The sequence below is a fragment of the Hypanus sabinus genome (genome assembly GCF_030144855.1).
Source record: "Hypanus sabinus isolate sHypSab1 chromosome 1 unlocalized genomic scaffold, sHypSab1.hap1 SUPER_1_unloc_10, whole genome shotgun sequence".
NCBI classification, from domain to species: Eukaryota; Metazoa; Chordata; class Chondrichthyes; order Myliobatiformes; family Dasyatidae; genus Hypanus; species Hypanus sabinus.
Window position 1 is genome coordinate 534,433 of NW_026778904.1, and position 14,423 is coordinate 548,855.

The 14,423-nt window shown below is 51.1% G+C and overlaps 1 protein-coding gene across 3 annotated transcripts in view; it reads left to right on the forward strand.

Annotated features, from left to right (window-relative positions):
* Positions 1–14,423, forward strand: part of LOC132385373 (serine/threonine-protein phosphatase 2A 65 kDa regulatory subunit A alpha isoform-like) — a 150,829-nt gene that overhangs the window by 123,411 nt on the left and 12,995 nt on the right. The window contains exons 13-14 of one of the 3 annotated variants that reach the window (XM_059957407.1): positions 5,224–5,366; positions 6,406–6,497. In XM_059957407.1, coding sequence (XP_059813390.1) covers positions 5,224–5,366; positions 6,406–6,497 — 235 coding nt within the window. The remainder of the gene's footprint in view (positions 1–5,223; positions 5,367–6,405; positions 6,498–14,423) is intronic. The other 2 variants (XR_009509171.1, XM_059957406.1) reach the window with 2 other exon arrangements.

Consider the following 14,423-nt stretch of genomic DNA (forward strand, 5'->3'; position numbering starts at 1 on the left):
ACAACTCAGTCTATGTCCCTTTAACCTGCACAATGCAGAACTCAGTCTAGGTCCCTTTAACCTGCACAGTGCACAACTCAGTCTACGTCCCTTTAACCTGCACAATGCACAACTCAGTCTATGTCCCTTTAACCTGCACAATGCAGAACTCAGTCTAAGTCCCTTTAACCTGCACAATGCACAACTCAGTCTATGTCCCTTTAACCTGCATAGTGCACAACTCAGTCTACGTCCCTTTAACCTGCACAGTGCACAACTCAGTCTACGTCCCTTTAACCTGCACACTGCACAACTCAGTCTACGTCCCTTTAACCTGCACACTGCACAACTCGGTCTATGTCCCTTTAACCTGCACAGTGCACAACTCAGTCAATGTCCCTTTAACCTACACAGTGCACAACTCAGTCTATGTTCTTTTAACCTGCACAATGCATAACTCAGTCTGTCAGTCTATGTCCCTTTAACTTGCACACTGCACAACTCAGTCTATGTCCCTTTAACCTGCACAATGCACAACTCAGTCTATGTCCCTTTAACCTGCACAATGCACAACTCAGTCTATGTCCCTTTAACCTGCACAATGCACAACTCAGTCTATGTCCCTTTAACCAGCACAATGCATAACTCAGTCTGTCAGTCTATGTTCCTTTAACCTGCACAATACACAACTCAGTCTGTGTCCCTTTAACCTGCACATTGCACTACTCAGTCTGTGTCCCTTTAACCTGCTCAATGCACAACTCAGTCTATGTCCGTTTAACCTGCACAATGCATAACTCAGTCTGTCAGGCTATGTCCCTTTAACTTGCACAATGCACAACTCAGTGTATGTCCCTTTAACCTGCACATTGCACTACTCAGTCTGTGTCCCTTTAACCAACACAATGCACAACTCAATGTCCCTTTAACCTGCACAGTGCACAAATCAATCTGTCAGTCTATGTCCCTTTAACCTGCACAATGCACAACTCAGTCTATGTCCCTTTAACCTGCACAATGCAGAACTCAGTCTATGTTCCTTTAACCTGCAGAATGCACAACTCAGTCTGTGTCCCTTTAACCTGCACAATGCACAACTCAGTCTATGTCCCTTTAACCTACACAGTGCATAACTCAGTCTATGTCCCTTTAACCTGCAGAATGCACAACTCAGTCTGTGTCCCTTTAACCTGCACAATGCACAACTCAGTCTATGTCCCTTTAACCTGCACAGTGCACAACTCAGTCTATGTCCCTTTAACCTGCACAATGCACAACTCAGTCTATGTCCGTTTAACCTGCGCAGTGCACAACTCAGTCTATCTCCCTTTAACCTGCACATTGCACAACTCAGTCTATGTCCCTTTAACCTGCACAATGCACAACTCAGTCTATGTCCCTTTAACCTGCACAATGCAGAACTCAGTCTAGGTCCCTTTAACCTGCACAGTGCACAACTCAGTCTACGTCCCTTTAACCTGCACAATGCACAACTCAGTCTACGTCCCTTTAACCTGCACAGTGCTCAACTCAGTCTACGTCCCTTTAACCTGCACACTGCACAACTCAGTCTACTTCCCTTTAACCTGCACACTGCACAACTCAGTCTATGTCCCTTTAACCTGCACAATGCACAACTCAGTCTATGTCCCTTTAACCTGCACAATGCACAACTCAGTCTACTTCCCTTTAACCTGCACAATGCACAACTCAGTCTATGTCCCTTTAACCTGCACAATGCACAACTCAGTCTACTTCCCTTTAACCTGCACAATGCACAACTCAGTCTACGTCCCTTTAACCTGCACAATGCACAACTCGGTCTATGTCCCTTTAACCTGCACAATGCACAACTCACTCTATGTCCCTTTAACCTGCACAATGCACAACTCAGTCTATGTTCCTTTAACCTGCAGTATGCACAACTCAGTGTGTGTCCCTTTAACCTGCACAATGCACAACTCACTCTATGTCCCTTTAACCTGCACAATGCACAACTCACTCTATGTCCCTTTAACCTGCACAATGCACAACTCAGTCTATGTCCCTTTAACCTGCACAATGCACAACCCAGTCTATGTCCCTTTAACCTGCACAATGCACAACTCAGTCTATGTCCCTTTAACCTGCACAATGCACAACTCAGTCTATGTCCCTTTAACCTGCACAATGCATAACTCAGTCTGTCAGTCTATGTCCCTTTAACTTACACAATGCACAACTCAGTCTATGTCCCTTTAACCTGCACAATGCACAACTCAGTCTATGTCCCTTTAACCTGCACAATGCACAACTCAGTCTATGTCCCTTTAACCTGCACAATGCACAACTCAGTCTATGTCCGTTTAACCTGCACAATGCATAACTCAGTCTGTCAGGCTATGTCCCTTTAACCTGCACAATACACAACTCAGTCTGTGTCCCTTTAACCTGCACAATGCACAACTCAGTCTATGTCCCTTTAACCTGCACAATGCACAACTCAGTCTGTCAGGCTATGTCCCTTTAACCTGCACAATACACAACTCAGTCTGTGTCCCTTTAACCTGCACAATACACAACTCAGTCTATGTCCCTTTAACCTGCACAATGCACAACTCAGTCTATGTCCCTTTAACCTGCACAATGCAGAACTCAGTCTATGTTCCTTTAACCTGCAGAATGCACAACTCAGTCTGTGTCCCTTTAACCTGCACAATGCACAACTCAGTCTATGTCCCTTTAACCTGCACAATGCACAACTCAGTCTATGTCCCTTTAACCTGCACAATGCACAACTCAGTCTATGTCCCTTTAACCTGCACAATGCAGAACTCAGTCTATGTTCCTTTAACCTGCAGAATGCACAACTCAGTCTGTGTCCCTTTAACCTGCACAATGCACAACTCACTCTATGTCCCTTTAACCTGCACAATGCACAACTCAGTCTATGTCCCTTTAACCTGCACAATGCACAACCCAGTCTATGTCCCTTTAACCTGCACAATGCACAACTCAGTCTGTCAGTCTATGTCCCTTTAACCTGCACAGTGCACAACTCAGTCTGTCCCTTTAACCTGCACAGTGCACAACTCAGTCTGTCCCTTTAACCTGCACAATGCACAACTCAGTCTATGACCCTTTTACCTGGCCAGCCCTTTGACCCACCCACAGCAATTCTAGGATCTCCACAGTGCTGGAGTTCTTTACCCCTGGTAACGTCTGGAAAAAAGGATAATCCATGGAAGGCATCATTAACGTTTCCGGTCAGAACGCTGCATTATTTATCTCTGGTATCTTTGGAAATCTCCTGCATCCCCTCAAGCCCTTGATGTCTCTGATGATGACTGTACCTCTGATCATTCCCCAAGGTAGGGTAGCCTAAATCTAGAGGGTTAAGGTAAACTTCAACAGAGCAATTTTATTATGCACGCAGTAGTATACAAAAATTATAAGGGGCACAGATAAGGTGGATGGTCACAGTCTTTTCCCTTGGTAAAGAGGTAGTAGGAGTGAGATCTAAAGGGAATCTGAGGAGCAATTTTATCATCCAGTGGATGGTGGGTATGTGGCACAATCTGCCAGAGGAAGTAGTGGTGATGGGGACAATTGCATCAGTGAAAAGCTATGAACAGGTACATAGGAAAGGTTTAGAGGGATATATGACAACTTCAGGTAAATAGGAGGCAGCTTGGTTATCGTGAACGAGTGTGCGGAAGGTCATGATACTGTGCCTTAGAAATCTGTTTCTAATTCCTCTGTTAAGTTCCCTCTGCTCGAACAAAGAGCAACCCCAGGTTCTGTAATGTACCCACATCATTAAAGTCCCTCATCACTGCAGTCATTGCAGTCAGTCTCTTCTCAATGCCTACTCAGCTCGCCAGAAGTGTGGTCCCCAGTTCGGGCCATATGCTGCAGTTGTAGATGAAGCACAATTTAGAAAAAAAATCTTCATTGTTTTCCTGTTCTCTGCCTATACAAAGCTCAGGATCCTGAAGCTGTCTCAACCATTTTAAGTGAACCACGCACAGAGGTGCCAGAATCTATCCTATTAGAATGATGTTCTCCACTTTCCTGCCCTTCACCCTTTCACCAGTATTCACCTATCACCTGCCAGATCCTTCTCCTCCCTTACCCTTCTGTTTTGGCTTCTGCCCCCATCTTTTCTGGTGCTGATGGAGCACAGCATGATAATGAAATGGTCAAACTTACAAATTAATTCAACCAAGAAAACACTGTAACTAGCATGTCAAACAGGCCATAGTTTCATTATTTAATTTTATTTCAACACAAAAAATAAATGAATAAAAATTAATTGCTGCGCTCAGTGTGATGACTGGGGCTGAATACTTTCTGCTAGTTTCCTGAAATTTGGCTCATAACTACAGACAGCCAGTCTGAGACAGTCTGTGAGATTTCTGTCAGTAAGATAGCTCCTGTACTTAGATTTAATCATTTTCATTTGTAAAAATGCGATTTCACGCAGATAAGTTGACCGAAGTAGGCACTGACTTTTAGTGCACCTGTGGTGAGATGAGGAGACTCCTCCCTGCTGCCAAGCCCCCAAAAGTCACCGTCCCTTCATCTTGCTTTAAGCTCGATGTCATTTTGCAAATCAGTTATTTCCATTTCAGTATCACTTGGCACACCAAATACTTGCTGGAATTTAGCTGCTATCTGTTCTATATCGATCGGCAGAAATGGGTTTGAAATAAATGGCGCAATATCTTTCATGACGATTAACTGCCCAAAACGCCAATCAAACTCTATTGCCAGTTTGTCTAGGTAAGCACAGTACTGCTCAGGGCGAAAAGTAATTTTTTTCCTTGATAGCCTGTAACATTTTCTCCAAGTTGGGAAAGTGTGTCAGCCTCCCATTTTTTAAATTTGAAATCCGAACACCGAGCTTGGCCTTAAGCTCATTTACTGCTCTTATCATGTGGGGCAGGTGTCGGTCTTTTCCCATGAGCTTGTTGTTAAGTGCTTTTAATTTAGCCATTCAATCTGTCAGAAAACCTAAATCCACTAGCCACGCACCATCTGAGAGTTCTTCATGCTCCTCGTTTCTTGTCGACAGAAGATTCTTTATCTCAGGCAGCAAGCCTCCTTTCACACTTCGTACCAAAGCATAATACTTCACAATCATAAGTACTGAACTAGCTTTGTGCCCTTCCTGACCCCTCGGTACTATCTCCTCTGTCACATGATCACACTCGGATCCCTCACCTGGAAAGGGTTAGTCAATCTCTTCTGCCTCCTGTCCAGGTTCTGTACGACGTGTGTGGGAAGGACATCACCACCAAGCTGATGCTGCCTACCGTCCTGCGAATGTCCAGCGATGCTGTAGCCAATGTCCGCTTCAACGTGGCCAAGACGCTCCAGATGATTGGGCCTACCCTTGACAAAAAGCAAGTAGAGCCCTGCTCCTCCCCTCCACCTCCACCTCCGTCCCTCGTGCATGGCGAGTCGAGGCCCAGCCAGAAGATTAGAAAAGTGCTCCTTCCCTTGGCTCTGGCTCTCTCTGCAGATCATCAGCCCAGTCCCCCTACTGGATCCCAGCCATCCGTTAGACACCGGCCCTGCGAGAGATCCCACACACCAGGGGCTGCCACCTGCTCTCTCCTAGCCGCCTCTTGCGGTAAACCTTTGTATTCAGGCTGTACTTAGTATAGCCTCCAGAGTGTGATTGAATTTTGTGACAAGACATATTCATGAAGGTAGAAGAGTGGAAGTGTTGTATATGGATTTTAGTAAGGCGTTACCTTACAGCAGGTAGTAGATGGAGTATACAGTATTTGGTGACCAGTGGTATTTCGCAGGGATGTTCTAGGACCTTTCTCTTCTTGATTTTTGTAAATGACTTTGATAAGGAAGTGGAAGAGTGGATGACTTGAAGGCTGTTGGAGTTGAGTATAGTATAGAGGGTCATCGTAGGTTACAGTGGGACACACACACTCCGTTCTGTACATTGCGTATATCGATTTGCGATCACATTGATGTGCATGCTGTACACACATAGCATATTGTGTGCACTCATAATAAAGTAGTTGTATTTTCAGGAGTGTTTGTGATAGCAATATGTCTCACCAATGTTGCAACAGCTGCAATACTTGGTCATGTTTGTTGCGAGTGTATAAGAAGGGTGACAGTTAAAAGAGATCAAGAGGGAACATCTTTATTCATCGTACCTCAAATGAACTGCCAGCAAAAGTGCTGAAGGAGTATACAATTGCAACATTTAAGAGGTATTTGGATAGGTACATTTAGGGCAGGAGTTTGAAGTGTTATGGGCTGAATGCAGGCAGCTGGGGCCAGGAGGGAATGCTGTGGTCCACATGAACCAGTTAGGCTAACGGGCCTGTTTCTGTGCTGTATGTCTCTAAATGATATGAGAACTTGTTACAAGAAGCTGCTTTAAGCCCTGATTATTTTTCTTTGATGACACAGCACACTACAAAATGATGTTAAGATGGTGCTGGACAAGTTATGGCGAGACCAGGATATAGACGTGAAATACTTTGCTCAGGAAGCACTGATTGGTGAGTGTGTGGTGGCTGGGAGTGGGCAGGGTGCTGGTGGGGACAAGCCCAGAAAGCAGAAGGGGGAATATGAGGGCGAGTGGAGGTGACCACATGTATGCTTGCTGGTTAGGGGAGATATAGGATGTTGGAGTTGGAACGGGAAGGGGCAGGTGATCAGGTGGTTCATGTCTGGGCAGAAGATGAGTGATTGGATGGGGGTGGGTGATCAGTGGGGTAAAATGTGGTTCAGGGAGGGAAGGCTGGGAAAATGATCGAATGTGGGGAAGGTAGGAAATGGAGTGAGATGGTAATGTGAGGAACATAGTACAATACAGGCCTTTCATCACGTGATGTTGTGCCAACACTCAAAGCTACTCCAAGATCAATCTAACTCTTCTTCCCCCCCCCCCACATGGAGAACACCTTTAATTCATCTGCCTTTCTTAGAGTCTCTCGAATATCTCTGTCATTGAAGCCTGTCACCACCCTGTCAGTGCATTCCCTACACCTACCAGTCTGGAAATTAAAAAACCACAACCTCTGACATCCCCCACTATATTTGCAGACAAAAATATTTTGCTCTCTTCTATTAGCCAGTTCAGCTTTGGGGGGATAAAGACACAGACTGGTCACTATCGATGAATCTGATCATTGTGTGCACCTACATCTTTTCTCATCCTCCTTTGCTCCAAACACAAAAGCCTGAGCTTGCCCAACACCCTGACATAGGGATTCAGGGCAGCGTCCTGCAGTGGGTGGAAGGTCACATGGGGTTAGTCAGCCGAGGCAGAGGGGGATGACAAAGTCGAATGTGTGCAATAAGGACATGATCAGGTGTGGGGAACAGTACTGTTGGGAGGGAGCAGGATGATTGGATGTGGGAAGTGAACAGTACTGTGGCGAGGGGAGGTGGTAATTGGATGTGGGTGGGTAATGCGGGAACTGTGGGGAGGGAGAAGGGGTGAATAGTTGTGGGTGGGGAACGGGGAACTGGGGAGGGGAGGTGGTAATTGGGTGTGGGTGACTTTTGACTTTTGATGACCAGTGACATCCCCTGTGGGCAAGGGAAGGAGTGATTGGATGTGGTGGGGTGATGGTACTGGGGGAGGAGTGATTGGATGTGGTGGGGTGATGGTACTGGGGGAGGGAGTGATTGGATGTGGTGGGGTGATGGTACTGGGAGAGGAGTGATTGGATGTGGTGGGGTGATGGTACTGGGAGAGGAGTGATTGGATGTGGTGGGGTGATGGTACTGGGGGAGGAGTGATTGGATGTGGTGGGGTGATGGTACTGGGAGAGGAGTGATTGGATGTGGTGGGGTGATGGTACTGGGGGAGGAGTGATTGGATGTGGTGGGGTGATGGTACTGGGGAGGGAGTGATTGGATGTGGTGGGGTGATGGTACTGGGGAAGGAGTGATTGGATGTGGTGGGGTGATGGTACTGGGGAAGGAGTGATTGGATGTGGTGGGGTGATGGTACTGGGGGAGGAGTGATTGGATGTGGTGGGGTGATGATACTGGGGGAAGGAGTGATTGGATGTGGTGGGGTGATGGTACTGGGGGAGGAGTGATTGGATGTGGTGGGGTGATGGTACTGGGGAGGGAGTGATTGGATGTGGTGGGGCGATGGTACTGGGGGAGGAGTGATTGGATGTGGTGGGGTGATGGTACTGGGAGAGGACTGATTGGATGTGGTGGGGTGATGGTACTGGGGGAGGAGTGATTGGATGTGGTGGGGTGATGGTACTGGGGGAGGGAGTGATTGGATGTGGTGGGGCGATGGTACTGGGGGAGGAGTGATTGGATGTGATGGGGTGATGGTACTGGGGAAGGAGTGATTGGATGTGGTGGGGTGATGGTACTGGGGGAGGAGTGATTGGATGTGGTGGGGTGATGGTACTGGGGAAGGAGTGATTGGATGTGGTGGGGTGATGGTACTGGGGAAGGAGTGATTGGATGTGGTGGGGTGATGGTACTGGGGGTGGAGTGATTGGATGTGGTGGGGTGATGGTACTGGGGAAGGAGTGATTGGATGTGGTGGGGTGATGGTACTGGGAGAGGAGTGATTGGATGTGGTGGGGTGATGGTACTGGGGAGGGAGTGATTGGATGTGGTGGGGTGATGGTACTGGGAGAGGAGTGATTGGATGTGGTGGGGCGATGGTACTGGGGGAGGGAGTGATTGGATGTGGTGGGGTGATGGTACTGGGGGAGGGAGTGATTGGATGTGGTGGGGTGATGGTACTGGGGGAGGAGTGATTGGATGTGGTGGGGTGATGGTACTGGGGGAGGAGTGATTGGATGTGGTGGGGTGATGGTACTGGGAGAGGAGTGATTGGATGTGGTGGGGTGATGGTACTGGGGGAGGAGTGATTGGATGTGGTGGGGTGATGGTACTGGGGAGGGAGTGATTGGATGTGGTGGGGTGATGGTACTGGGGGAGGAGTGATTGGATGTGGTGGGGTGATGGTACTGGGGGAGGAGTGATTGGATGTGGTGGGGTGATGGTACTGGGGGTGGAGTGATTGGATGTGGTGGGGTGATGGTACTGGGGGAGGAGTGATTGGATGTGGTGGGGTGATGGTACTGGGAGAGGAGTGATTGGATGTGGTGGGGTGATGGTACTGGGAGAGGAGTGATTGGATGTGGTGGGGTGATGGTACTGGGGGAGGAGTGATTGGATGTGGTGGGGTGATGGTACTGGGAGAGGAGTGATTGGATGTGGTGGGGTGATGGTACTGGGGGAGGGAGTGATTGGATGTGGTGGGGTGATGGTACTGGGGGAGGGAGTGATTGGATGTGGTGGGGCGATAGTACTGGGAGAGGAGTGATTGGATGTGGTGGGGTGATGGTACTGGGGGAGGAGTGATTGGATGTGGTGGGGTGATGGTACTGGGGAAGGGAGTGATTGGATGTGGTGGGGTGATGGTACTGGGAGAGGAGTGATTGGATGTGGTGGGGTGATGGTACTGGGGGAGGGAGTGATTGGATGTGGTGGGGTGATGGTACTGGGGGTGGAGTGATTGGATGTGGTGGGGTGATGGTACTGGGGAGGAGTGATTGGATGTGGTGGGGTGATGGTACTGGGAGAGGAGTGATTGGATGTGGTGGGGTGATGGTACTGGGGGAGGGAGTGATTGGATGTGGTGGGGTGATGGTACTGGGGGTGGGAGTGATTGGATGTGGTGGGGTGATGGTACTGGGGGTGGGAGTGATTGGATGTGGTGGGGTGATGGTACTGGGGGAGGGAGTGATTGGATGTGGTGGGGTGATGGTACTGGGGGAGGGAGTGATTGGATGTGGTGGGGTGATGGTACTGGGGGAGGGAGTGATTGGATGTGGTGGGGTGATGGTACTGGGGAGGGAGTGATTGGATGTGGTGGGGTGATGGTACTGGGAGAGGAGTGATTGGATGTGGTGGGGTGATGGTACTGGGGGAGGGAGTGATTGGATGTGGTGGGGTGATGGTACTGGGGGAGGAGTGATTGGATGTGGTGGGGTGATGGTACTGGGGAAGGAGTGATTGGATGTGGTGGGGTGATGGTACTGGGGGAGGAGTGATTGGATGTGGTGGGGTGATGGTACTGGGGGAGGAGTGATTGGATGTGGTGGGGTGATGGTACTGGGGGAGGGAGTGATTGGATGTGGTGGGGTGATGGTACTGGGGAGGGAGTGATTGGATGTGGTGGGGTGATGGTACTGGGGGAGGAGTGATTGGATGTGGTGGGGTGATGGTACTGGGAGAGGAGTGATTGGATGTGGTGGGGTGATGGTACTGGGAGAGGAGTGATTGGATGTGGTGGGGTGATGGTACTGGGGAGGGAGTGATTGGATGTGGTGGGGTGATGGTACTGGGGAGGGAGTGATTGGATGTGGTGGGGTGATGGTACTGGGGGAGGAGTGATTGGATGTGGTGGGGTGATGGTACTGGGGGAGGAGTGATTGGATGTGGTGGGGTGATGGTACTGGGAGAGGAGTGATTGGATGTGGTGGGGTGATGGTACTGGGGGAGGAGTGATTGGATGTGGTGGGGTGATGGTACTGGGAGAGGAGTGATTGGATGTGGTGGGGTGATGGTACTGGGGGAGGAGTGATTGGATGTGGTGGGGTGATGGTACTGGGGGAGGAGTGATTGGATGTGGTGGGGTGATGGTACTGGGGGAGGGAGTGATTGGATGTGGTGGGGTGATGGTACTGGGAGAGGAGTGATTGGATGTGGTGGGGTGATGGTACTGGGAGAGGAGTGATTGGATGTGGTGGGGTGATGGTACTGGTGGAGGAGTGATTGGATGTGGTGGGGTGATGGTACTGGGAGAGGAGTGATTGGATGTGGTGGGGTGATGGTACTGGTGGAGGAGTGATTGGATGTGGTGGGGTGATGGTACAGGGGGAGGGAGTGATTGGATGTGGTGGGGCGATGGTACTGGGGGAGGGAGTGATTGGATGTGGTGGGGTGATGGTACTGGGAGAGGAGTGATTGGATGTGGTGGGGTGATGGTACTGGGGGAGGGAGTGATTGGATGTGGTGGGGTGATGGTACTGGGGGAGGAGTGATTGGATGTGGTGGGGTGATGGTACTGGGGGAGGAGTGATTGGATGTGGTGGGGTGATGGTACTGGGGGAGGGAGTGATTGGATGTGGTGGGGTGATGGTACTGGGAGGGAGTGATTGGATGTGGTGGGGTGATGGTACTGGGGGAGGGAGTGATTGGATGTGGTGGGGTGATGGTACTGGGGGAGGGAGTGATTGGATGTGGTGGGGTGATGGTACTGGGGGAGGAGTGATTGGATGTGGTGGGATGATGGTACTGGGAGAGGAGTGATTGGATGTGGTGGGGTGATGGTACTGGGGGAGGAGTGATTGGATGTGGTGGGGCGATGGTACTGGGGGAGGGAGTGATTGGATGTGGTGGGGCGATGGTACTGGGGGAGGGAGTGATTGGATGTGGTGGGGTGATGGTACTGGGGGAGGGAGTGATTGGATGTGGTGGGGTGATGGTACTGTGGGAGGAGTGATTGGATGTGGTGGGGTGATGGTACTGGGGGAGGGAGTGATTGGATGTGGTGGGGTGATGGTACTGTGGGAGGAGTGATTGGATGTGGTGGGGTGATGGTACTGGGGGAGGGAGTGATTGGATGTGGTGGGGTGATGGTACTGGGAGAGGAGTGATTGGATGTGGTGGGGTGATGGTACTGGGGGAGGGAGTGATTGGATGTGGTGGGGTGATGGTACTGTGGGAGGAGTGATTGGATGTGGTGGGGCGATAGTACTGGGAGAGGAGTGATTGGATGTGGTGGGGTGATGGTACTGGGGGAGGAGTGATTGGATGTGGTGGGGTGATGGTACTGGGGGAGGAGTGATTGGATGTGGTGGGGTGATGGTACTGGGGGAGGAGTGATTGGATGTGGTGGGGTGATGGTACTGGGAGAGGAGTGATTGGATGTGGTGGGGTGATGGTACTGGGGGAGGAGTGATTGGATGTGGTGGGGTGATGGTACTGGGGGAGGGAGTGATTGGATGTGGTGGGGTGATGGTACTGGGAGAGGAGTGATTGGATGTGGTGGGGTGATGGTACTGGGAGAGGAGTGATTGGATGTGGTGGGGTGATGGTACTGGGGAAGGAGTGATTGGATGTGGTGGGGTGATGGTACTGGGGAAGGAGTGATTGGATGTGGTGGGGTGATGGTACTGGGGGAGGAGTGATTGGATGTGGTGGGGTGATGGTACTGGGGAAGGAGTGATTGGATGTGGTGGGGTGATGGTACTGGGGAGGGAATGATTGGATGTGGTGGGGTGATGGTACTGTGGGAGGGAGTGATTGGATGTGGTGGGGTGATGGTACTGGGAGAGGAGTGATTGGATGTGGTGGGGTGATGGTACTGGGAGAGGAGTGATTGGATGTGGTGGGGTGATGGTACTGGGGGAGGAGTGATTGGATGTGGTGGGGTGATGGTACTGGGGGAGGGAGTGATTGGATGTGGTGGGGTGATGGTACTGGGGGAGGAGTGATTGGATGTGGTGGGGTGATGGTACTGGGAGAGGAGTGATTGGATGTGGTGGGGTGATGGTACTGGGGGAGGGAGTGATTGGATGTGGTGGGGTGATGGTACTGGGGGAGGAGTGATTGGATGTGGTGGGGTGATGGTACTGGGAGAGGAGTGATTGGATGTGGTGGGGTGATGGTACTGGGAGAGGAGTGATTGGATGTGGTGGGGTGATGGTACTGGGAGAGGAGTGATTGGATGTGGTGGGGTGATGGTACTGGGGGAGGAGTGATTGGATGTGGTGGGGTGATGATACTGGGGAGGGAGTGATTGGATGTGGTGGGGTGATGGTACTGGGGGAGGAGTGATTGGATGTGGTGGGGTGATGGTACTGGGGGATGGAGTGATTGGATGTGGTGGGGTGATGGTACTGGGGGAGGAGTGATTGGATGTGGTGGGGTGATGGTACTGGGAGAGGAGTGATTGGATGTGGTGGGGTGATGGTACTGGGGGATGGAGTGATTGGATGTGGTGGGGTGATGGTACTGGGGGAGGAGTGATTGGATGTGGTGGGGTGATGGTACTGGGGGAGGAGTGATTGGATGTGGTGGGGTGATGGTACTGGGAGAGGAGTGATTGGATGTGGTGGGGTGATGGTACTGGGGGAGGAGTGATTGGATGTGGTGGGGTGATGGTACTGGGGGAGGGAGTGATTGGATGTGGTGGGGCGATGGTACTGGGGGAGGAGTGATTGGATGTGGTGGGGTGATGGTACTGGGGGAGGAGTGATTGGATGTGGTGGGGTGATGGTACTGGGAGAGGAGTGATTGGATGTGGTGGGGTGATGGTACTGGGGGAGGAGTGATTGGATGTGGTGGGGTGATGGTACTGGGGAGGGAGTGATTGGATGTGGTGGGGTGATGGTACTGGGGGAAGGAGTGATTGGATGTGGTGGGGTGATGGTACTGGGGGAGGAGTGATTGGATGTGGTGGGGTGATGGTACTGGGGGAGGGAGTGATTGGATGTGGTGGGGTGATGGTACTGGGAGAGGAGTGATTGGATGTGGTGGGGTGATGGTACTGGGAGAGGAGTGATTGGATGTGGTGGGGTGATGGTACTGGGGGAGGGAGTGATTGGATGTGGTGGGGTGATGGTACTGGGGGAGGAGTGATTGGATGTGGTGGGGTGATGGTACTGGGGGAGGAGTGATTGGATGTGAGGCGATGGTACTGGGGGAGGAGTGATTGGATGTGGTGGGGTGATGGTACTGGGGGAGGAGTGATTGGATGTGGTGGGGTGATGGTACTGGGGGAGGAGTGATTGGATGTGGTGGGGTGATGGTACTGGGAGAGGAGTGATTGGATGTGGTGGGGTGATGGTACTGGGGGAGGGAGTGATTGGATGTGGTGGGGTGATGGTACTGGGAGAGGAGTGATTGGATGTGGTGGGGTGATGGTACTGGGGGAGGAGTGATTGGATGTGGTGGGGTGATGGTACTGGGGGAGGGAGTGATTGGATGTGGTGGGGTGATGGTACTGGGGGAGGGAGTGATTGGATGTGGTGGGGTGATGGTACTGGGGGAGGAGTGATTGGATGTGGTGGGGTGATGGTACTGGGGGAGGAGTGATTGGATGTGGTGGGGTGATGGTACTGGGGGAGGAGTGATTGGATGTGGTGGGGTGATGGTACTGGGGGAGGGAGTGATTGGATGTGGTGGGGTGATGGTACTGGGGGAGGAGTGATTGGATGTGGTGGGGTGATGGTACTGGGCAGGGAGTGATTGGATGTGGTGGGGTGATGGTACTGGGGGAGGGAGTGATTGGATGTGGTGGGGTGATGGTACTGGGAGAGGAGTGATTGGATGTGGTGGGGTGATGGTACTGGGAGAGGAGTGATTGGATGTGGTGGGGTGATGGTACTGGGAGAGGAGTGATTGGATGTGGTGGGGTGATGGTACTG